At 39.0% G+C, this 22,943-nt stretch overlaps 1 protein-coding gene across 2 annotated transcripts in view; it reads left to right on the top strand.

Moving 5' to 3' along the window:
• The first annotated feature begins 6,635 nt into the window (after positions 1 to 6,635).
• Positions 6,636 to 22,943, top strand: part of DNAAF4 (dynein axonemal assembly factor 4) — a 79,684-nt gene continuing 63,376 nt past the window's right edge. Inside the window, exons 1-3 of one of the 2 annotated variants that reach the window (XM_088839630.1) lie at positions 6,636 to 8,157; positions 8,552 to 8,699; positions 13,903 to 14,036. In XM_088839630.1, the coding sequence (XP_088695756.1) occupies positions 8,035 to 8,157; positions 8,552 to 8,699; positions 13,903 to 14,036 (405 nt within the window). In that variant the 5' untranslated portion in view covers positions 6,636 to 8,034. The remainder of the gene's footprint in view (positions 8,158 to 8,551; positions 8,700 to 13,902; positions 14,037 to 22,943) is intronic. The other variant, XM_055436790.2, reaches the window with a different exon arrangement.

The following is a 22,943-nucleotide window of genomic DNA, read 5'->3' as shown; positions in this document are numbered from 1 at the left end:
TGAAAACACACGCACGCACGCACGCACGGATAAGAAATAAAGGAAAAAACATAAACTATGCTGAAGCAGCATCCTGCATGACTCTGAGCCCAAGGCAGAAATCTGTCAAAAACTCTAATCTGGCAGGGTAATGAGGTCTAAGTGCGACTACATTCGAAACTTGAGATGCAGTAACGCAGTACTTAAGGGGAAATGTATAGCTTTAGATAATTTTTCAGCCCAAAATATAATGAGCTAAGCGTTGATCTCAAGAGCATAAGAAATAAATAATCCTAAGGAATAAAATCCTAAGTAACAAAAATCATAAGGAAAGCAGAGGAAGGAAATAATAAGATAGTAGGAAAAAGAATAGAAAACAAGCACTAGAGAGGAATAATAGGACCACAAATTGGCTATTTAAAACATGTAAAAGATTTTAATATTTAAAAGATTTATTTAAATGGGTAATCTTTATCTTAAAAGATAAAAGTGTATTTAAAAGGTGAATAAAATTGATAAGCCTCAATTTGGTGAAGTTGGTGAAACTGATTTTTTTTTTTTTTTAATGGTCAATAGAACAGGAATAATCGCTTTAAGCCTGGTGGGAGCTGGGATTACTTGTGCTGCCGCCTCCCATGTGAAAAAGGTTAAAAAGCAAACTTGGCTCCAGCTGATACCTGGGACTCTAGCTTATAGGCCTATACACAGTTTTGTAATTTTCTTAGTTGGTAACTTGTGTACAGTATCACCAAATTGAAACAGTAAATTGATGTAAAACTTGGCTGAATTGGAGTTCCTAGGACACAGGTTAGAAGCCACTTAAAACTGCCAGAAAAGAAAGGAAGAACCTAGAAGAAAGAAACAAAAGTAAAAAGAATGGAAAAAAAAAAACCCACTGTAAATCAAAATTTCAAAACATGAAGAAAACTAATGATAAAAATAGCCAACAAACATCTTTTAAAATTTCGATCCACTCAAGATGAAAATGACAGCACAGCCTGAAAAAGACTTTAAGAGAAGTACAATTCAGGATCCTGAAAGATAAAGAATAAAAAACAAAAATTATGAAATCCAATATATAGATATTCATTCAGCATTTAATAATGAGTGTTATGTCAGTCACTGTTCTAACTGCTAAGAACATCACAGTGCATGCCGTAAATCAACCAGACAAAACTCATGAAATTTTTATTCTATAGAGAAAGAAAATAAACTAAAAGTGAATTAGAGAATAAGTGCTAAGAAGAAATAAAAAAGGGAATGCTGAGCCTGGAAAGGTGAGGTGCTAGAGCAAATAGAGTATGTTTCACTTTGTAAGAAACCACTAAACTGTCTCAATTTTTTGCATTTCCACCAGCAATGAATGAAAGTTCCTGTTCCACTTCCTTGTCAGCATTTGGTGTTGTCACTGTTGTGGATTTTGGCCATTATAATATGTGTTTAGTAGTGGTATGTCATTGCTCTAATTTGCATTTCCCTTATGACAGATGATGTGGAACATCTTTTCATATTCTTATTTATCATCTGTGTATCTTCTTTGGTGAGGTGTCTGTTAAGGTTTGGCTCATCTTTTAATCAGGTTGTTTGTTTTCTTAAGAATTCTTACGTATTTTGGGTAACTCCTTTATTATATATATCCTTTGCAAATATTTTTCTCCCATTCTGTGTCTTGTCTTTTCATTCTCTTGATAGTGTCACTCATAGAACAGAAAAAAACTTACTTTAATGTAGTGCAGCTTACCAGTTTTCTTTCACGAATCATGCCTTTGGTGTTGTACCTAAAATTTATCACCAAGTCAGAGGTCATCTAGATTTTCTCTTGTGTTATCTTCTAGGAGTTTTATAAGCTTACATTTTAATTTTAGGTCTGTGATCTAATTTGAATACACTTTGTGAAGGTTAGAAACACTATGCCTAGATTTACTTTTTTGCATGTGGGTGTCCAGTTGTTCCATTTGTTGAAAAGACTGTTTTTTGTCCATCATATTGCCTTTGAACCTTTGTTGAAGATCAGTTGACTATATTCCTGTGGGTATATTTCTAGGCTCTCTATTCTGTTCCACTGATCTATCTGCCTGTCCTTCCACCAATACCACACTGCATTGAAGTTCTTCAAACTTCATCTATCAATTAAATGCAATCACAATCAAAACTCTAGCAAGTTATTTTGTAGATATTGACAAATTGATTCTACAGTTTATATGGAGAGGCAAAATACCCGGAATAGTCAACACATTACTGAAGGAGAAGAAGAAAGTTAGAGGACTGACAATACCTGACTTCAAGACTCGGCACAAGGCTGGCCTGTCTTGGAGATTTCTAGGTGCTGGTATGTCTGGCTTTCTAGAATGAGTTAGGAAGTATATCCTCTGCCTCTGTCTTCTGAAAGAAACTATAGATAATTGGTATAGTTTCTTCCTTAATGTTTGGTAGAATTCACCAGTGACCCCCATCAGGGTCTGGAGCTCTCTCTTTTGGGAAGTTATTGATTATTGATTCAATTTCTTTAATAGATATAGGCCTATTCAGGTTGTCTATTTCTTTTTGCGTGAGTTTTGGCAGATCATGTCCTTCAGGAAGTTGGCCCATTTTGTCTAGGTTATCAAATTTGTAGGCACAGAGTTGTTCATCAGTTCAGTTCAGTTCAGTCGCTCAGTCGTGTCTGACTCTTTGTGACCCCATGAATCACAGCACGCCAGGCCTCCCTGTCCATCACCAACTCCTGGAGTTGACTCAAACTCTTGTCCATTGAGTCGGTGATGCCATCCAGCCACCTCATTCTCTGTCGTCCCCTTCTCCTCCTGCCCCCAATATCTCCCAGCATCAGAGTCTTTTCCAGTGAGTCAACTCTTTGCATGAGGTGGCCAAAGTATTGGAGTTTCAGCTTCAGCATCAGTCCTTCCAGTGAACACCCAGGACTGATCTCCTTTAGAATGGACTGGTTGTTCATAGTACTTTTCATATTCATGGTATCTGCAGTGATATCCCCTCTTTCATTTCTCATATTAGTTATTTGTGTCCTCTCCACCCCCCTAACTCCCCTGCTTTTTTTCCCTTATGTAGCCTGGCTAGAGGCTTGGTGATTTTATTCTCATAAAACCAGATTTATTGATTTTCTCTACTGATTTCCTAGTTTTAATTTTATTGATTTATGCTTTAATTTTAAATTATTTCTCCTTTTAAAAAACTTATGTTGGATTTATTTTCCTTTTATTTTTCTAGCTGCCTAAGGTAGACACTGATTGATTTTTAGATCTTTCTCTGATATATGCATTTATTTTTTTTATTTATTTATTTTTTTTTATATCTAAAAAAGAATTTTATTAAAAAAGCACAAATGCAAAGAAATGAACAGAGGAAAATTTATGCATCGAACCTAGACTGGTCACTTATGATAATATACATGCTACAATACAAAATGATATATGCATTTAATGCTATAAATTTTTTCTAGTCAAACTCTGATAAAACTCTTAGCAGTTTAAGCTCTGGTTAATTTCTTCCAAGGTAAGGTCTTACTAAGAACAAATAAATGCTCTGGCATATTTCAGAATCATTCATTTCCCATCCCCCTGATGAGAGTGTGAGGATATTTTTGTGTAAATATTCACTGTGAGAAACTGGTGGAATTTCAGAAAGTAAAACTCACAAAAATATTGGGGGCTGAGTCCCCCTGGAGCTTTTGTCTCTCAGATGTGCCCACAGTGAGCCTCGAGCAATTTGTTAACTACATTCAGGTTTTCCTGCCTTGGCACTAGTTCCCATGGACGTTTCTGCTTTGATTGGTTGTGATTCACTATAAATACAATCTCTCCCATTTGGGGGACAGTGGCTTGCCCTGTGACCTCACTTGTCTTGTGCAGTTAAGAAGAGTTGTTGATCTTTCATTTTCTTCCGTCTTTTTCTTGTTGGGATGGAGTGGTGACTTCCAAGCTCCATAATGCCAGATCAGGAACTAGAAGCACTTAAAATTCTTTTTAAAAAACTGATATGCTAAAACAAGTCTAGTAGGAAAAATCATTAAGATCTGCACTCTGTAAATATCAACCTAAGATATTTCGGCCAAAAATAAAAAGGATAAATGGACACTTCACACTCTCTACATGAGCTCTACCTATATATTCTTGTCTAGCTGTAAATCACATTGTCTTTTCCTAAAGCCCAAATTTAAAATAGTAAAATAATGAATGCATTTAAAACTTAGTGCTGAGATACTGACTTGAAAGCTATTCTGCATTAAAAAGAACTAAAGTTTCTTGGAGAATGACTGATTCCATTTCCTAGAGTAAAAGAAAAAAATTCCAAGTGGGTCTAAATCATTTTGTTGCAAGAATAAAGGCTTTTCAGAAGGTTTTTTAAAAAAGTTCCGAGGTGGTGTTAAAAAAAATCATAAATCAACCTTTCCTTATGGCCAAATTTGAGTTTGATGATCAAAGAATAAATTATGGTTAATTAATTTTAGGTGAAGAATAATAAATCAGATTTAATTTTTGCTTTGTAATGTACATTTGCACTCCCTAAAAGCCTGACAATATGTAAGCAGAAAATAAGGACATGCCTCTATTATAGAACTTGTTTTTAAATTTTTACTTTTTCTAATATTTGTTACATACAAAATAATATAGAGATTTGTACATGTACATTATGAATCAAAAGATGAATAAAGCAAATCCATCTCCAAAACTAGAGACAGAGGGGGAAAAAAACTTGGCAATTTTTTTGATGCTCTCTAATGCCATACTTTGTTATAATGAACAAAATAAAAAATAATTTGAGGTGTTCTCTCAATTTTTCTAGGGAACCAGCCAATATCCTCCTGTCTTCCAGTGGGAGGAGCTGCACCTGAGCTCTTTTTGCCAGTGCTAGTAATTTTTTTTTTCCAACTTAATCTTTCTGTGTGAATCAAGGTCTCCAGATACTGGGTAGCTGGCTTTCTCAGATAATTCTTATAGTTTGCACCTAAACCACCAATTGCCTGGGTCCCACTAGTTTCCCTCCTGAAAAGGTTCCCCTTCATGTTTGCCCTTACAGAAAAACTTAAGGATGACAAGATCACACACATGCGCATGTATGTGTATATAAACATACATATATTTAAGCTTTAACCTTATATGTTCTCCTTTCTTAAGAAAGGGAGGACAGCAAGGGGATGGAATTCCTCTAACGCAGAGCTATATTGCAGATCGAGCATATTGCTTTGGGTCCTATATGCTTCTCCTTGGGATGAGGGGAGAACGGGGGAACCTGTGTTGTTTTGTTATTTTCTTGGCTTTGTGGGTTTCTCCTTTCCCCTATTAAAAGCTATCTCTTACCCTTGTGGTTCAGTCTTTGGTGTGTATCAGAATTACCTGGAGGTTCTGTTAGAACACAGATTGCTGGGGCACAGTTCCAGATTTTCTGGTTCAGCAGGTCTTCAGTGGGATCTGGGAATTTGTATTTCTAGCAAGTCCCCAGATGATGCTGACATTGTTGTCAGGGGACCATGCTTTGAGCAACTTTGTCTTTATTCATGCAGTATGTCTATGCAGAAATCAGCTCTTTTGGCTACCACAGAGTGTCACTTGCAAGAGTTCCACCTAGGAGTTAACTGTTTTCCTTTCTGATATCTTAGCTTTCCTTTATAGTTTTACCACATATACAGGAATCCTTAACCAACAGATTTGCTTTTCATTAAAGTTTTATAAAAATGGCATTATTCCTTAAGGGTCTTTGCTTTTTTTCCACTCATCCACCCAGTATAAAGTTATAATTAATTTTTATTGTTATGTGATATTCTTTTGTATGAATATACCTACGGATATTTGGCTTGTTTTCAGGTTTTTGCTAGGAAGCCGCTATGGACAGTTACTTCTTTATTCAATCACAGTTACCCTCTCTTTATGAAAGGACCCAATCTAGAGGAAATCCTCCCTCCCTTTGACTTTCCCCCTAGTTCTGACCCCCCTTACTGAGACACTTAGTGTGGTACGTGTCCTTCCTTGCTCATTGACTGAATAAAACACAAGTTATTCAACTACAGATGTCCAATATATATTGAAAAATATATATCCTGTCATTCTTCATTGTGCCTGCTGGTGAATACAAGTTCTTAATCTTAGTTCAGGTTTTCAATCTTTTTTCTTTAACATAAGTGCTTTTTGATATCATACTTAAGAAAAGCTTAAGTGTGACAAGATCATACATACACACATGTATGTGTATATAAAAATACATATAAGTTTTTAATTTATATATCTTCATCTGAAATTCATTTTTGTGTGTGACACCATATGCATGTAGCAATCCAATCTCATTTTTCCCCCATATGGTTACAATTTCTAACACCAGTGTATTCAATAGTCATTCCTTTCTTTGCTTTTCCTCATTTATGTGCACACTTTTGCCATATATCAAGTTTCCATCTATACTTGGGTTAGATTAAGATATGTTTGTTTTTTAAATCTGTTAAGGAACACAGATAAGGAACACTTTTAAGACTGAATTAGTTTCAAGGCTTGTGAAACACTTTTTAGGGAAGTACCTAAATCTTGAAGTATAAAGATTAATGGTGTTTTAAATTGATATCAGCTGGTGTAATGATTCAGTAATAAAACTGATCAAGTTTTTTAAAAAAGATATTCAGAGTGCAAAAAGTTTCATAAGACTGATAGAACAATTTCATCACACAAGTTTGTATGTGCTTAACGAAGTGATTGTTAATGAATTTCCCTGAAACTCGCAAACAGCTCAAAGTATGCTTTTAATTTACCATAAATATATCACTTGTGTTTCTCTATAGTGGCAGAATCTACACTTTAAAATTTTGGAATACATAAACTGTCTTTAGAAGACACAGAGAGTTTGAAACAAAATGGTGAAAGTAGGCATTGAGCACAAGACGGAAAAATGCTAAAAGCAACATGAAAAGAATCTATAGGATTGATTTTTAGGTTTCTCTGCTTGGAAGGACAAGAGACAAAAAGTCTAACATTGTCCCAGTATTCAAAGTTAGGATATCTTGAGACGATGAATTGTACTGAGGGGTGGCCTGTTTGGGGGGTAAAAGATGATATTTTTCCCTCCCAAGTCTGTTGTTCCTTAACTTTCCTCAAGGATTTTTTTTCAGTAGCTTTTAAATTTGTATTAATGACTTCCAAAATAAAATGTTAAAAATCCCTATCCCTAGGTGGCAAATAGTTTGTAGGTGTTTAGCTTTCATGTTACTAAAAAAAAATCAAACTCTGGTAATTTTTAGTGTCTCCAAAAAGCATCCCAAACAAAGAACATTGGGAGCTACGGCATCAGGATCTTAATCACAGTGCAGCCACACTAATCCAAGTGACAACAGGGTTGGGTATATGGATCTCAGATTCCTTAAACACAGCATGTAGGAAGACTAACATGGTCTTCAAGTTTCCTTTCAGTGCGAAAGTTACAAGTCTCCCCAAGCAACTATAAAACATATCCGTGTCAATTTAACTTATCCTACAGTTGAGTTGCTGCCAAGCGTTCTTCAGGTGAGTCATACGGTCATCAGTTCTCAAACCGAGGAGCGAACCCTATCTACACGCCTGTGAGTGGCTTCCGACTGACAGGATTTGAACGACTATAACGGGACAGGCAAGCTTCTAGGCCAGAACGTCTATATGAGCAGGAAATTCCCCGAACAAGAACACCAAATGGTGCTAACTTCTACAGCTTCCGTCACAACAAACAAAAGGCCAGGCTGCCACGGCGCGTGGGCGTCGCACCTGCTTCTCGCGGGTGACGCTTTCCTACGTCCCTTTTTTGCATTTTCAGGCGTGAAGCTTCTTTCTTGCTTAAGCGGAACTGAGCCTGCTGCTTCGCAGATTCCCGAAGGGATAAGACCCCAACTAGCGGGAACGCCCCCACAAGCTGGCCCAGGCAGTCGCGAGGGGAGTCCGCAGGGCGGCCGCAGGGGCGCGCCCGGGGCAGGCTGGGAACGCTGGGTGCCCCGGCCCTCCTGACCCGGAAGGGCTGGTGTGTGGTAACCCCGGCTTCCCTAGCAACCGAGCGGGCGTGAGGCTGCCTCACTCGCGCTGGCTGCGCCCCAGGATGCCGCTGCAGGTTAGCAATTACAGCTGGCAGCAGACGAACACTGCGGTCTTCATCTCTGTGCCCCTCCGAGGCGTCAGCGTCCGAGACGCGGACGTGTTCTGCACCGAAAATTATCTGAAGGTAGGAACGCAAGTCGTGCCGGCTGGCCCCGGGGGTGTGGTCTGAGGCGTCTGCGAGGGCATGGCTGTGGACGCGCAAGAGGCGCGTCCTTGCAGATAAGCATCCTAAAATATTAGTCCTATTAAAAATAAAACAAAACAAACAAAATAAGATACGAATCTCATACAGGTGACACCTCGTCTGAAGATAGATGTCATCGGGTCAGGGATGATTTTATCTATGGCTTCCTTTTATCCATGGTTTCCGTATGCCTTGCTACTTTTATCGTGACCTGGGAATAAATTTATAGCAAGAATTTAAGAAAATGATTTTAGCCTCCATCACTTATTTCTTAAGGGGTGAGTCTTTCATTTTGTGTAGCCAAATTAACTTCCGTTTCCCCCCATCTGAATAGGTGAACTGCCCTCCGTTTTTATTCGAGGTGTTTCTCTATGCTCCTATAGACGATGAGAGCAGCAAAGCTAAGATTGGGAATAACACTATTGTTTTCACCCTGCACAAAAAAGAAGCAGCCATGTGGGAGACCCTTTCTCTGTCAGGTGGTAAGTTCTTTACTAAAAGATGTTAAACTGGTTGTGCTTTTTAAGCTTTATACCATTCAAAAATCTATCTTTTGAAATAATTATGTTGCTCTTCTAGGAAAACAAAGCACGAGTGTGACTTAAATGAGGTAGTGCTTCAGCTGCCTCTTAAATAACCTAATAACCTAATTACTGAGTAATCGAATTTCTAAAAAATTAGAGTCTGTTAATAATAGCTCTTAAACGATGTGAGCTTCTATCTTCAGAGGATATGGCCTCCTGGTGTGGCCTTTATGAGCACTCATTTTGTATTAGGCTTTAGTTCATCTATTCATCCTTGTAATAGTCTATCACTTAGGTACTCCACCACCCCTGCCATTTTTTTTTTTCTATTAAGGTGAGGCTACTGAGGTGCAGAAAGGTTGAGTAATTGCCAAAGGTCACACTCAACAGTGGCTACAGATTTGAAGATATATACTACAGAAGATAGTGAAGGACAGGGAAGCCTGGTGTGCTTGCAGTCCATGGGTTTGCAACGAGTTGGATGTGACTTTTGACTGAACAGCAACAGAACTTTTACAGAATACAGATGTCTGAATCTTCCCCTAGACAGATAAAATCAGTTTCTGGTTCAGTTCAGCTCAGTCGTATCCCACTCTTTGCAACCCCATAAATCACAGCACGCCAGGCCTCCCTGTCCATCACCAACTCCCGGAGTTCACTCAAACTCATCTCCATCGAGTTGATGATGCCATTCAGCCATCTCATTCTCTGTCGTCCCCTTCTCCTCCTTCCCCCAATCCCTCCCAGCATCAGAGTCTTTTCCAGTGAGTCAACTCTTCGCATGAGGTGGCCTAAATTGTTAAAATGGTTTTTAGAGATTAAAATGTACAGTCCCAAGTTGAGATCTCCTGTTGTCTGTACTCTTAATCTGTATTCTGTTCTTCTGCCAAGATCAGCTTTGTGGTCATTAATTGCCCTCTACTGCTTTAGCTCTTATTATCTTCCTCTCTGATAAAGTTATCATGTTTTCTTGTGTTTTCTGTCTACTGTCTGAAATTTCTCTTAGGTCTTTGGCTTTAAGCCTTGAGTTGGAACTATTGAGAATGGGGAAATTGCAGCCATTCTTTATGTTAAGTTTTCTTTATATCTTGCAGTGGAATTAAATTTTTTAGTTCTTAGTACTAGGTACAGAGAAGGCAATGGCACCCCACTCAAGTACTCTTGCCTGGAAAATCCCATGGACGGAGGAGCCTGGTGGGCTGCAGTCCATGGGGTCGCTAAGAGTTGGACACGACTGAGTGACTTCACTTTCACTTTTCACTTTCATGCTTTGGAGAAGGAGATGGCAACCCACTCCATTGTTCTTGCCTGGAGAATCCCAGGGACGGGGGAGCCTGGTGGGCTGCCGTCTACGGGGTCGCACAGAGTCGGACACGACTGAAGTGACTTAGCAGCAGCAGCAGTACTAGGTAAAGCTGAAACTCCAATACTTTGGCCACCTCATGTGAAGAGTTGACTCATCGGAAAAGACCCTGATGCTGGGAGGGATTGGGGGCAGAAGGAGAGGGTGGGGGCAGAAGGAGAGGGTGACGACAGAGGATGAGATGGCTGGATGGCATCACTGACTCGATGCACATGAGTTTGGGTAAACTCTGGGAGTTGGTGATGGACAGGGAAGCCTGGCGTGTTGTGATTCATGGGGCTGCAAAGAGTTGGACATGACTGAGCAACTGAACTGAACTGAACTGAACCCCTGCCTTACTTTTTGCTTCTTTAAGTCTGAGATGATGTCTGAAAATATGTCATGAAACACACACAGGATGTTCTGACTTCTCACCTAAAATTAAATGTAAATACTTTGATTTATTTCTTTTGATGTTGATAATCTTAATTTTGAAGTTAGATGAGACCAGAATCATCATCTATTATAACTTAAACAGATCACATACATGCTAAGTTGCCTCAGTCATGTCCGACTTTTTGCAGCCCCATGTCCTATAGCCCACCAGGTTCTTCTGTCCATGGGATTCTCCAGGCAAGAATACTGGAGTGGATTGCCATGCCCTCTTCCAGGGGATCTTCCTGGCCCAGGGATTGAACTTGTGTCTCCTGTGGCTCCTGTGCTGCAGTCTTATTCTTTACTGCTGAGCCACCCAGGATGCCCAAAAATAAACAGATTAGGGGTTGAGAACTACCTGGGTGGTTCTGATGACTGGCCAGGTTTGAGAACCACTGAATTAAATGTTTGTATGTATGTGCATATGTGTTGCTGGTGCTGCTGCCAAGTCGCTTCAGTCCTGTCTGACTCTGTGCGACCCCATAGACAGCAGCCCACCAGGCTCCCCCGTCCCTGAGATTCTCCAGGCAAGAATACTGGAATGGGTTGCCATTTCCTTCTCCAATGCATGAAAGTGAAAATTCAAAGTGAAGTCACTCAGTCGTGTCCAACTCCTAGCGACCCCATGGACTGCAGCTTACCAGGCTCCTCCATCCATGGGATTTTCCAGGCAAGAGTACTGTAGTGGGTTGCCATTACCTTCTCCATATGTGTTGCAGGTAACATTTTGTACACCAGCTTTTTAGGTATAAAGAAGAGTCATATCAGTAAACCTGTTGCTTTTTCCTGTTTCTGACTTGAAACACTTTCTTCTATATCATATTCTCTCTTTAACCTGGTTGGCTCCTTATGCAGGAATGGGAAGGGAATTTTGTTTTCTAACAATCCTCTCTGATTTACATATCTACTTTCATTGCACAGCTGCTTGATTCTTCTTTTTCATAGTTACATGGTCAGCTATTCCAAATTTTGACCATTTAAGCCAAGTGTTAGCAAACTTTATCGGTAAAGGACCATTTAATATTTTGGATTTTGTGGGCTGTGTGGTCTGTGCTACAGTTACTCAGCTATATCATTGTTATGCAAAAGCAGCCATAGACAATATATATTTATTGACACTGAAATTCCAATTTATTCTAATTTTTAAAAGTGAAAAAGTGAAACTGTTAGTCACTCAGTCATGTCCAGCTCTTTGGGACCCCATGGGTTGTAGCCTGTCTGGCTACTCTGTTCATGGGATTTCTCAGGCAGGAATATTGGAGTGAGTTGCCATTTCCTTCTCCAGGGGATCCTCCCGGCACAGGTCTTCTACATCACAGGCAAACTTTTTACAGTTTGAGCCACTTATGTCATTAAAAATTACTATTATTTTTGTTTTTTCAACTATTTAAAAACTTTAAAAATAATTCTTAGCCTATGTGCTATAAGAAATCAGGCAGCAGATTGGGTTTGACCATAATTGCCAATTAGATGAATCAAAACAGTCTTAAAACTAACTTACATAACAAGTAATGAACATTGACTTTACTTCAGAAACCAAGTTTGAGAATCTTTTAGAAGTCAAACTCAGTTTTTTTAAAATTTGTTAACCTTAATTTTTATTTTCAAACTCTGTTTTACATGCAATTCAGTGAAACTGTTTTAACAGTCTTTTTTTCCACATGTAGTATTATGAAACCCCAATATCTACTCCAAGCCTGCCTCCCTCATTATTCACAAAATACTGCTCCAGTTTTTTCTGAAGTTCCTTCTTGATCCATTTTTCATTTCTTTTAGATAAGGAGCATTTAATTTGGAAACTTGATATTTAAAGAATTATTTCTGCCCCTGAAACTGGTCCAGCTCTCTGCCACCCTGTTACTAAAATTTGTGGATGGTTGGGGAGAGGCTTCAAACCTCATTCCAGTCCTGATTTCCAGCCAGGATCTTGGATGGGTAAAAATTCCATACTCTTTACTCATTTTTAACTGAAATTTGATATTCCCTTCAATTATGAATGTAGACAACAATCAGAAGTAGTATCAATAAAAATCACAACATGTTCATATCAGGTACCTTTGTCTTTTAGATGCACTACTTTGAAATTATATATTAGACATTTTGCTATATATTATTTAATGCATTAATAAGCAGATATTTGTATATCACAAATTTAATGTTTTGTGTTATAACACTTAATATTTTGTAAGTATTTTAATATAACACTTTGTAACTAATTTTCTTTATGTATTATTTTCATATATTTTAAAACAATATGAAGGGTTAGTATAAGGGTTTACTAAAAAGCAATGGCACCCCACTCCAGTACTCTTGCCTGGAAAATCCCATGGATGGAGAAGCCTGGTGGGCTGCAGTCCACGGGGTTGCTAAGAGTCGGACAAGACTAAGCGACTTCACTTTCACTTTTTACTTTCATGCGTTGGAGAAGGAAATGGCAACCCACTCCAGTGTTCTTGCCTGGAGAATCCCAGGGACGGGGGAGCCTGGTGGGCTGCCGTCTATGGAGTCGCACAGAGTCGGACACGACTGACGCGACTTGGCAGCAGCAGCAGCAACAGCAGTCATCCCTCCACTCCTGCCCTCCTTGTCTCTTCTTCCTTCACACTCCCAAGTTTCCTGTCCCTCCTTTGTTTTTCTTCAAAGTCTGGATCCCTTCCTTCATCCTTATTCTCTTAAAATAATTTACCCCATAATGGATCACAGCCTGCAGTTTCTAAAATACTGAATCACTGAATAAAAAATGACTGTGAATGGTAAAGTTTTGTATGGAACATGTCATGTGACTTTATAATTTTTCCGAAAGCTTTCCCTGTGCTCTTCATACATAAAACTAACTGTTTATGTTTTTGAAGGTGATTGATCATGTCAGATCATCTCAACTCATATTCTCTTCTAAGAGACCTCATAGTGATGCTTTATTGTGATCAGGTTTATAAGCTAGTAGAAGAGAGAGGAGTACCAGTGTGTTCTCTTCCCTCCTCTCCGGCCCCCTTTGCCTCTCGCATCCCTCTCACTGCACACCCTCTCTCCCCGTCTTGTGGCCCTCTCCTCCTCCTCTCCCTCCCCTCTCCGCATCCTCATTCCCCTCTCTTGTTCCCTCTCTCCATTGCTCCTCTTCTCTCGTATTCATATCTTCCCTCTCTGTCTCTCTGTGTCTGTGTCTTTCTCAGCGCACAAAGGCATCTATTCTTTACAAATTCATTACTGTTACAGTCACTCTTATTAGCTTCTTGACTAGTTTAATACTGAGAAATGTTCCTTCTTCTCCATGTGAAGTTGGGTCCAAAACCATCTTATCCCAGATCAATATGTAAGAAAAACAAATTCTCCTAAGTAAAACAAATTCATCATGATTCTCATTTAGTGAAATTCTTTATGTTTTAGTTGACAAAGAGATGATGCAAAGAATAAGGGAGAAGTCTATCCTACAAGCACAGGAAAGAGCAAAAGAAGCTATGGAAGCAAAAGCTGTGGCAAGGAGGGAAGATCAAAAATATACACTAGATGTCATGATGAAGGTAAGTTGCAGATTGATTGGAAGGTCCTTTAATTAAAGATATAATAGTAAACTGCTGCTGCTGCTAAGTCACTTCAGTCGTGTCCGACTCTGTGTGACCCCATAGACAGAAGCCCACCAGGCTCCCCCATCGCTGGGATTCTCCAGGCAAGAACACTGGCGTGGGTTGCCATTTCCTTCTCCAATGTGTGAAAGTGAAAGTGAAGTTGCTCAGTCGTGTCCAACCCTTAGCGACCCCACGGACTGCAGCCTACCAGGCTCCTCCATCCATGGGATTTTCTAGGCAATAGTACTGGAGTAGTAAACTATGCAGTGATAATTTGTTCCATCTACTGTACTTTCTCACCTTTGTTTATACTTTGGTTACAGGACTTGCTGTGTTACATAGGCTGTCTGCTATTTCTGAAAAGCTGTATGAAAGCATGAAGGTTGAACAATAGAGTTACCTGTTTTAGGGAGAATGTTCTATTTCCAGGGCAACAAAAGTTATAAGGTTTTATGGTGGAAGTGTTTTACTTTTTTTTTTAATCTTGAAATTGATGGACATTATTATTTAAAGCAAGAAAAACATAGATTCAACACTGAATATTGACCAATAATATCTTTTAACTGTTAAGGCTTTCAAGTTAAAGCTTTAATCAGCAATATATTTTTTGAGCTATAATTCACATGCCATACAGTTTGCCTATTAAAAGCTTACAATTCAGTGGTTTTTAGTATATTTAGGGTTGTAAAACCATCACCACAGTCAATTTTAGAACATTTTCATCACCCCAGAAAGAAACCCTGCACCATGAGCAGTCACTCCCTGTTCGTCCAAACCTCTTACCCTAGACAACCAGTAATCTACTTTCTGTCTCTATAGGTTTACCTATTCTAATTTCTACAAATAATTTCCCATCTTAAATTCTCATTTTGAAATGACTAAGAAATCTATAACAAGCATTAGCTCATCAAAAATTCTGTGGACTCATGATTGTTCTTTTGCATTTGGATCACTAGTATTGTTTTTATAATCAACAATCCATAATTCCAAAGACTTCTCTGCTTCTTTATCACTTTTACTTAACTTTTAAATATTGCCAATGGTTAATATTTGTTTTTTACTTAATAATTGAACATGTGGTAGCCATCCAAAGATTCCTGTTTTCAGTATACTTGATGAGTTCCACCTTTTCTTGATCATATTATCACTACTATCAAACTTTTCCTGAATTTTAAAAAAATACAAGCAAAATAGTATAAAATTGGTGGCAGCAAATAAATATTTATTGAACTGATAAATAATAGCCCACATACTGCTTCACTGGTAAATATAACAAAGTTGAACAATTGATTGCCAGGCAGTACCACAATGCTGTACCTTGAAGTTGATAAATATCTCCTGACATATGAAAGCCTGACTTTGGTATTTGTGAAGGTAGTTTAGGGTCATTAATGTATAAACAACGAAGCTGTAGTTTACATTGAAGTGATAGAACCAATGAAAGTCTGTACCCTATACTACAAACTATTCATTTTGTCTGTCTCTTCCCCTGAGTATTGTTGAGAGTTGAGACTACATTTTCTTTCATCCTTATCATAACCATTGCCAAGTAAATAGTAGGTGCTCAAATATTTGAATAAATTAATGTGACTACATTGTTTGAGTACTCTGTAATCATAGTAAAATTCTATTCTGGTGGATAAATGTAGCTAATTTTACTCTGTACAATATAGACTCCATTTAGAAAAGAATTTTTATGGTCCCTTAAGAGTAAATGAAGCAATATGATGACAAAGGCAGCTCATTATTAGCTTAAACCATAAATTAGCTTAAAACTTGATTTACATATACCAAAAACAAGGTTTTTTTCCTCATAGTAATCTTTTAAAAACAGTGAGCAGGGCCAGTGCTAAGACTCACTGTTTCAGTTTGCTATGCTGTATAGTGGTAACCTGCTCGGGTTTCCCTAACAGAACACCACAGAGTGGATGACTTAAAGCAACACACATTTGTCTTTTTGCAGGTCTAGGGCCTAGAAGTGTCAGATCAAGGTATTCAGTTCAGTTCAGTTGCTCAGTCGTGTCCGACTCTCCGCGACCCCATGAATCACAGCACGCCAGGCCTCCCTGTCCATCACCAACTCCCGGAGTTCACTCAAACTCATGTCCACAGAGTCGGTGATGCCATCCAGCCATCTCATTCTCCGTCGTCCCCTTCTCCTCCCGCCCCCAACCTTTCCCAGCATCAGAGTCTTTTCCAGTGAGTCAACTCGTCGCATGAGGTGGCCAAAGTATTGGAGTTTCAGCTTTAGCATCAGTCCCTCCAATGAACATCCAGGATTGATCTCCTCTAGAATGGACTGGTTGGATCTCCTTGCAGTATAAGGGACTCTCAAGAGTCTTCTCCAACACCACAGTTCAAAAGCATCGATTCTTCGGCGGTCAGCCTTCTTCACAGTCCAACTCTCACATCCATACATGACCACGGGAAAAACCATTGCCTTGACTAGACGGACCTTGGTTGGCAAAGTAATGTCTCTGCTTTTTAATATACTATCAAGGTTGGTCATAACTTTCCTTCCAAGGAGCAAGCGTCTTTTAATTTCATGGCTGCAATCAGCATCTGCAGTGATTTTGGAGCCCAAAAATACAAAGTCTGACACTGTTTCCACTGTTTTTCCATCTATTTCCCATGAAGTGATGGGACCAGATGCCATGATCTTTGTTTTCTGAATGTTGAGCTTCAAGCCAACCTTTTCACTCTCCTCTTTCACTTTCATCAAGAGGCTTTTGAGTTCCTCTTCACTTTCTGCCATAAGGGTAGTGTCATCTGCATATCTGAGGTTATTGATATTTCTCCCGGCAATCTTGATTCCAGCTTGTGCTTCTTCCAGCCCAGCGTTCCTCATGATGTACTCTGCATATAAGTTAAATAAGCAAGGTGACAATATACAACCCTGACGTACACCTTTTCCTATTTGGAACCAGTCTGTTGTTCCATGTCCAGTTCTAACAGTTGCTTCCTGACCTGCATACAGGTTTCTCAAGAGGCAGGTCAGGTGGTCTGGGATTCCCATCTCTTTCAGAATGTTCCACAGTTTATTGTGATCCACACAGTCAAAGGCTTTGGCATAGTCAATAAAGCAGAAATAGATGTTTTTCTGAAACTCTCTTGCTTTCTCCATGATCCAGCGGATGTTGGCAATTTGATCTCTGGTGCCTCTGCCTTTTCTAAAACCTGCTTGAACATCTGGGAGTTCACGGTTTATATACTGCTGAAGCCTGGCTTGGAGAATTTTGAGCATGACTTTACTAGCGTGTGAGATGAGTGCAATTGTGCGGTAGTTGGAGCATTCTTTGGCATTGCCTTTCTTTGGGATTGGAATGAAGACTGACCTCTTCCAGTCCTGTGGCCACTGCTGAGTTTTCCAAATCTGCTGGCATATTGAGTGCAGCACTTTCACAGCATCATCTTTCAAGACTTGAAATAGCTCAACTGGAATTCCATCACCTCCACTAGCTTTGTTCGTAGTGATGCTTTCTAAGGCCCACTTGACTTCACATTCCAAGATGTCTGGCTCTAGGTCAGTGATCACGTTATCGTGACTATCTTGGTCGTGAAGATCTTTTTTGTACAGTTCTTCTGTGTATTCCTGCCACCTCTTTTTAATATCTTCTGCTTCTGTTAGGTCCATACCATTTCTGTCCTTTATCGAGCCCATCTTTGCATGAAATGTTCCCTTGGAATCTCTAATTTTCTTGAAGAGCTCTCTTGTTTTTCCTATTCTGTTGTTTTCCTCTATTTCTTTGCATTGATCACTGAGGAAGGCTTTCTTATCTCTCCTTGCTATTCTTTGGAACTCTGCATTCAGATGCTTATATCTTTCCTTTTCTCCTTTGCTTTTCGCCTCTCTTCTTTTCACAGCTATTTGTAAGGCCTCCTCAGACAGCCATTTCGCTCTTTTGCATTTCTTTTCCATGGGGATGGTCTTGGTTCCTGTCTCCTGTACAATGTCACGAACCTCCGTCCAGAGTTCATCAGGCACTCTATCAATCAGATCTAGTCCCTTAAATCTATTTCTCACTTCCACTGTATAATCATAAGGGATTTGATTGAGGTCATATCTGAATGGTCTAGTGGTTTTCCCTACTTTCTTCAATTTAAGCCTGAACTTCGCAATAAGGAGTTCATGATCTGAGCCACAGTCAGCTCCTGGTCTTGTTTTTGCTAACTGTATACAGCTTCTCCATCTTTGGTTGCAAAGAATATAATCAATCTGATTTCGGTGTTGACCATCTGGTGATGTCCATGTGTAGAGTCTTCTCTTGTGTTGTTGGAAGAGGGTGTTTGCTATGACCAGTGCATTCTCTTGGCAAAACTCTATTAGCCTTTGCCCTGCTTCATTCCGTGCTCCAAGGCCGAATTTGCCAGTTACTCCAGGTGTTTCTTGACTTCCTACTTTTGCATTCCAGTCCCCTATAATGAAAAGGACATCTTTTTTGGGTGTTAGTTCTAAAAGGTCTTGTAGGTCTTCATAGAACCGATTAACTTCGGCTTCTTCAGCATTACTGGTTGGGGCATAGGCCTGGATTACTGTAATATTGAATGGTTTGCCTTGGAAACGAACAGAAATCATCCTGTCATTTTTAAGATTGCATCCAAGTACTGCATTTCCGACTCTTTTGTTGACCATGATGGCTACTCCATTTTTCTAAGGGATTCCTGCCCACAGTAGTAGATATAATGGTCGTCTGAGTTAAATTCACCCATTCCAGTCCATTTTAATTCACTGATTCCTAGAATGTCAACGTTCACTCTTGCCATCTCCTGTTTGACCACTTCCAATTTGCCTTGATTCATGGACCTAACATTCCAGGTTCCTATGCAATACTGCTCTTTACAGCACCGGACCTTGCTTCTATCACTGGTCACATCCACAACTGGGTATTGGTTTTGCTTTTGCTCCATCCCTTTATTCCTTCTATAGTTATTTCTCCACTGAGCTCCAGTAGCATACTGGGCACCTACTGACCTGGGGAATTCCTCATTCAGTATCCTATCATTTTGCCCTTTGTTACTGTTCATGGGGTTCTCAAGGTATAGTGGGGAATAAGTCTATTCCTGGCTTGCAGATGACTGAAAGAGAGAGAAAAAGTCTCTGGTGTATCTTCATATTAGGGCATATCCTGTTGTATCAGGGCCCCACCCTTATGACCTCATTTATCTTTAGTTACTTCCTCAGAAACCCATGTAAACAGGAGTTAGAGCTTTAACACATTTGAGGGGACACAAACATCTAGTCTGCAGGAGACTGCCTGCAATACAATATGCCCAGGTTCAATCCCTGGGTTGGGAGTATCCTCTGGAGAGGAAAATGGCAATCTACTCCAGTATTCTTGCCTGTGAAATCCCATGAACAGAGAAGCCTGGCAGGCTACAGAATCAGTCACGACTTAGCGACTAAACCACCAAACCAAATATTTAGTCGATAACACTGTAAAAACTATCCAAACTTTAGTGGCTTAAACAGCAATCCCCATCTTTTTTGGCACCAGGAACCAGTTTCATGGATTTTGCTGTGGACCAGGAGTGGAGGTGATGGTTTCAGGATGATTCAAGCACATTACATTTATTGTGTGCTTTATTTCTAGTCTAATAACTGCCACTAATCTGAGGAGTTACTGATCTGTGGCCCAGAGATTGGGGACCTCTGGCTTAACACATTATTTCTCATGATTCTGCATGTTGGTCAGGCAGTTCTTGTGGTCTGAGTTTGCCTTTGTTGTGGCTGGATGTTCTAGGATGATCTCACTCACATGTCTAGAGCTTTGCCTGGGAAAGCCGAAGTCCCTCTCCATGTGGTATTTCATTCTCCAGGTTAGCACAGATTTCTTTACTTCATAAATAGTGTTTCTGGGAGCGGGAATGGGAAAGCCCTAATGTACAAGCCCTTTTAAACACACTTCTGTGTCACATTTTGTAATGTTACGTTAACCTAATGTTGCATAGAACCAAGCCCAAATTAAGGGTTTGCACCTTTTCTGGGGAAGGAAGATGAAGTCACATTGCAAAGGGACATGCTTATAACTAAGGAAGGAACTTTTGGCCATTTTACAACTTAGTTTGAATTGAAAAGATTGGAGTTTAAGCAATAAAGATAATTAGATTTCATCTAGCAGGAGAAATTCAGACACAGAGCAGTGAATCCAAGCCCTGACTCCATCTCTCTACAACATCCTTAGCACTGCCCTTTCTTTGTAACTGCTTCATCCTTAGGCTGGTAAGAAGATGATCCACATCTGCACATAACCAGGAACCAGCAGGAGACAGTCTGTCTATTCTCTTGGCTCTCTTTCAAGCCCCATAAAATGATTGCTTTATATACTGTAGAATGGTATTTCAAATGGCAGTCAGTTTTACATAAGTGCAGATATGTCTTTACTTCAAGTCTATTGCTTCAAACTTGGTTTACTGTGTCCATGTTGCCTTATCTTTGCTACTGATCTGTCATTCATTTGGCAGACATTTACTGAATACTTTAAAAGATATTGAGGCAGAGCTGACAAGTCAGTCTTCTATTTCAGTTTACTCATAGTGTAGAGAGGGTGACAGACAATAAAAAAACAAAGATTGCAGCCTAGTATGCATAAGAAATCATGAGCAGGTAAAGAGAAAACACTGGCCAAAGATTGGTATCTCAGTCTGAAAGGATAGTCAGGAAATAGGAGGCAGTGTAGTTTGTGCTGAATACTGGAGAATGAGCTACAGTTACCTGGGGATAAATGGGAAAATGACATTATAGTCAGTTTTATATAAGTGCTCGACAGAATTTGGCACAGTGAGGAACAGTTGTGATGAGAAATAAAATCTTGATATTTAGAAAAATCTCTTGAGGGGACTATTTAGGAATTTTCAGCAAGAATACAAAAATAATTGGTTTTGTGTTTTTGAAAGCTCATTCTGGCTAACGAGTATGAAGAGGTTGCAAGGAGGAGGCAGAACTTTTGTATTCTTAGGATGAAAGGATTTTGAACATATTTATGTGTTGAAGAAAGAAGCCAATAAAGAGGGAGAGATTGATAATATAACCAGGAGAGAGGATTGATGATGAAGCAGTTTTTTTGTGGTGGGATGAAGGTTGGAACAGGTGAAAAAATTAAGTCCTATGCAATAGGGGCTGTTTTATCTTTTGACTAAAGGGAAGGAATAAAGAATAACTAAGGGTTTGGAAAATTTTTCATGACACAGATAGTTAAAGTAATCCTTTGTTTTCATGGTGAAGAAGAAAGTTCATCTACCCAGAGCATGAATGATTGAGATGGAGCAGAGGTGACTAATAGAAGCTTGGAATATCAATGCCAGACTAATCTGAAACATGCTTTTCCCCCCCTTTACTTTGGACACTACTGCCTACTTTTCTTGTTTTCTTCACTCTTTGTTTTGTAGGTTATCTTCTATTTTGAATTTTTTGGTTCCATTTTATTTTCCCATTTAAGGAACTTGTTTTCTCACCAGTTTTTAACCTAAATAGGTCAAATTTGAAGTGCTTTCTTCTGCTATTTTTCATAAAGTTGAAACTCAGAAGCATGGAACTGTAAAATAACTTTGCCTGATTATGTGTGAGTTGATTTCTGGAGTTGTCTAGATTATACTGTAGGGGCTTTAAAAAGTCCTTATTGGTGAAACCACATGCCCTGTTTATTGGAAGCATGTATAACTAAGGTATAGAAAAGCTACAAGTAACTGCTTTCTCATTTTTGTTCTATGCAATTGTAAAGGTGATTGTTTTATTTATGTATTTAACCTTGCAGCTTATGGGATTCCAGTTCCTTGATTAGGAATTGAACCTGGGTCATGGCAGTGAAAGCCAGGAATCCTAACCACTAGGCCAGCAGGGAACTCCTGTAAATATGACTTTTAAATTTCTCTTTTTGATAGTTCGTCGTTAGTATATATAAATGCAACAGATTTCTATAGGTTAATTTTATATCCTTCAACTTTACTGAATTCATGAGTTAATTCTAATAGTTTTTTGGTGGCATCTTTAGGATTTTCTTTATATAGTATCATGCCATCTGTAAATAGAAGTAGTTTTACTTCTTCCTTTCCAGTTTGGGTTCATTTTCTTTTTATTATCTGGTTGTTATGGCTAGGACTTTCCATGCTATGTTGAATAAAAGAGGCAAGAGTGGGAATCCTTGTCTTGTCCTGATCTTAGAGGAAATGCTTCAGCTTTTTACCATTGAATGTGATTTGGCTCTCGGTTTGTCATATGGTCTTTAATATGTTGAAGTATATTCCCTCTTGTATCCACTTTGTGGACAGTTTTTATTAAATGGAGGTTGAATTTTGTTGACAGCTATCTGTGCATCTGTTGAGATGATCTTAAGATTTTTATTCTTCAGTTTCTTACTGTGGTGTATCACGTTGATTGATTTGTGGATATCCTTGCATTCTTGGGATAAATCTCACTTAATCATGGTGTTTAATCCCTTTAATGTACTTTTGGATTCAGCTAGCTAATATTTTGTTGAAAATATTCACGTCTGTGTTCATCAGTGATATTGGCCTGTAATTTTCTGTTTTTGTGGTATCTTTGTCTGGTTTTGGTATCAGGGTAATGCTGGCCTGGTATAATGACTTGTGAAGCATTCCTTCCTCTTCAGTTTTATGGAGTAGCTTTAGAAGGATAGATGTTAACTTTTCCTTAAATATTTGGTCCAGTTCACCTGTGAAACTGCCTGTCCTGTACTTTTGTTCATTGGGAATTTTTGAAGTCAGTAATCAATTTCAGTACTGGTAATTGGTCTGTTCATGTTGTATATTCTTTCTTGATTCAATCTTGGGAGATTTTACGTTTCTAAGAATTTATCCATTTCCTTTAGGTTGTCTATTTTATTGATGTATAAAATATGATCCTTT

Source organism: Moschus berezovskii, chromosome 9 (assembly GCF_049115385.1).
Source record: "Moschus berezovskii isolate FMDL1 chromosome 9, NW_MosBer_1.0, whole genome shotgun sequence".
Lineage (NCBI taxonomy): Eukaryota > Metazoa > Chordata > Mammalia > Artiodactyla > Moschidae > Moschus > Moschus berezovskii.
Note: the sequence above shows the minus strand (reverse complement) of the source record. Positions and strands in the feature narration are given on the sequence as shown.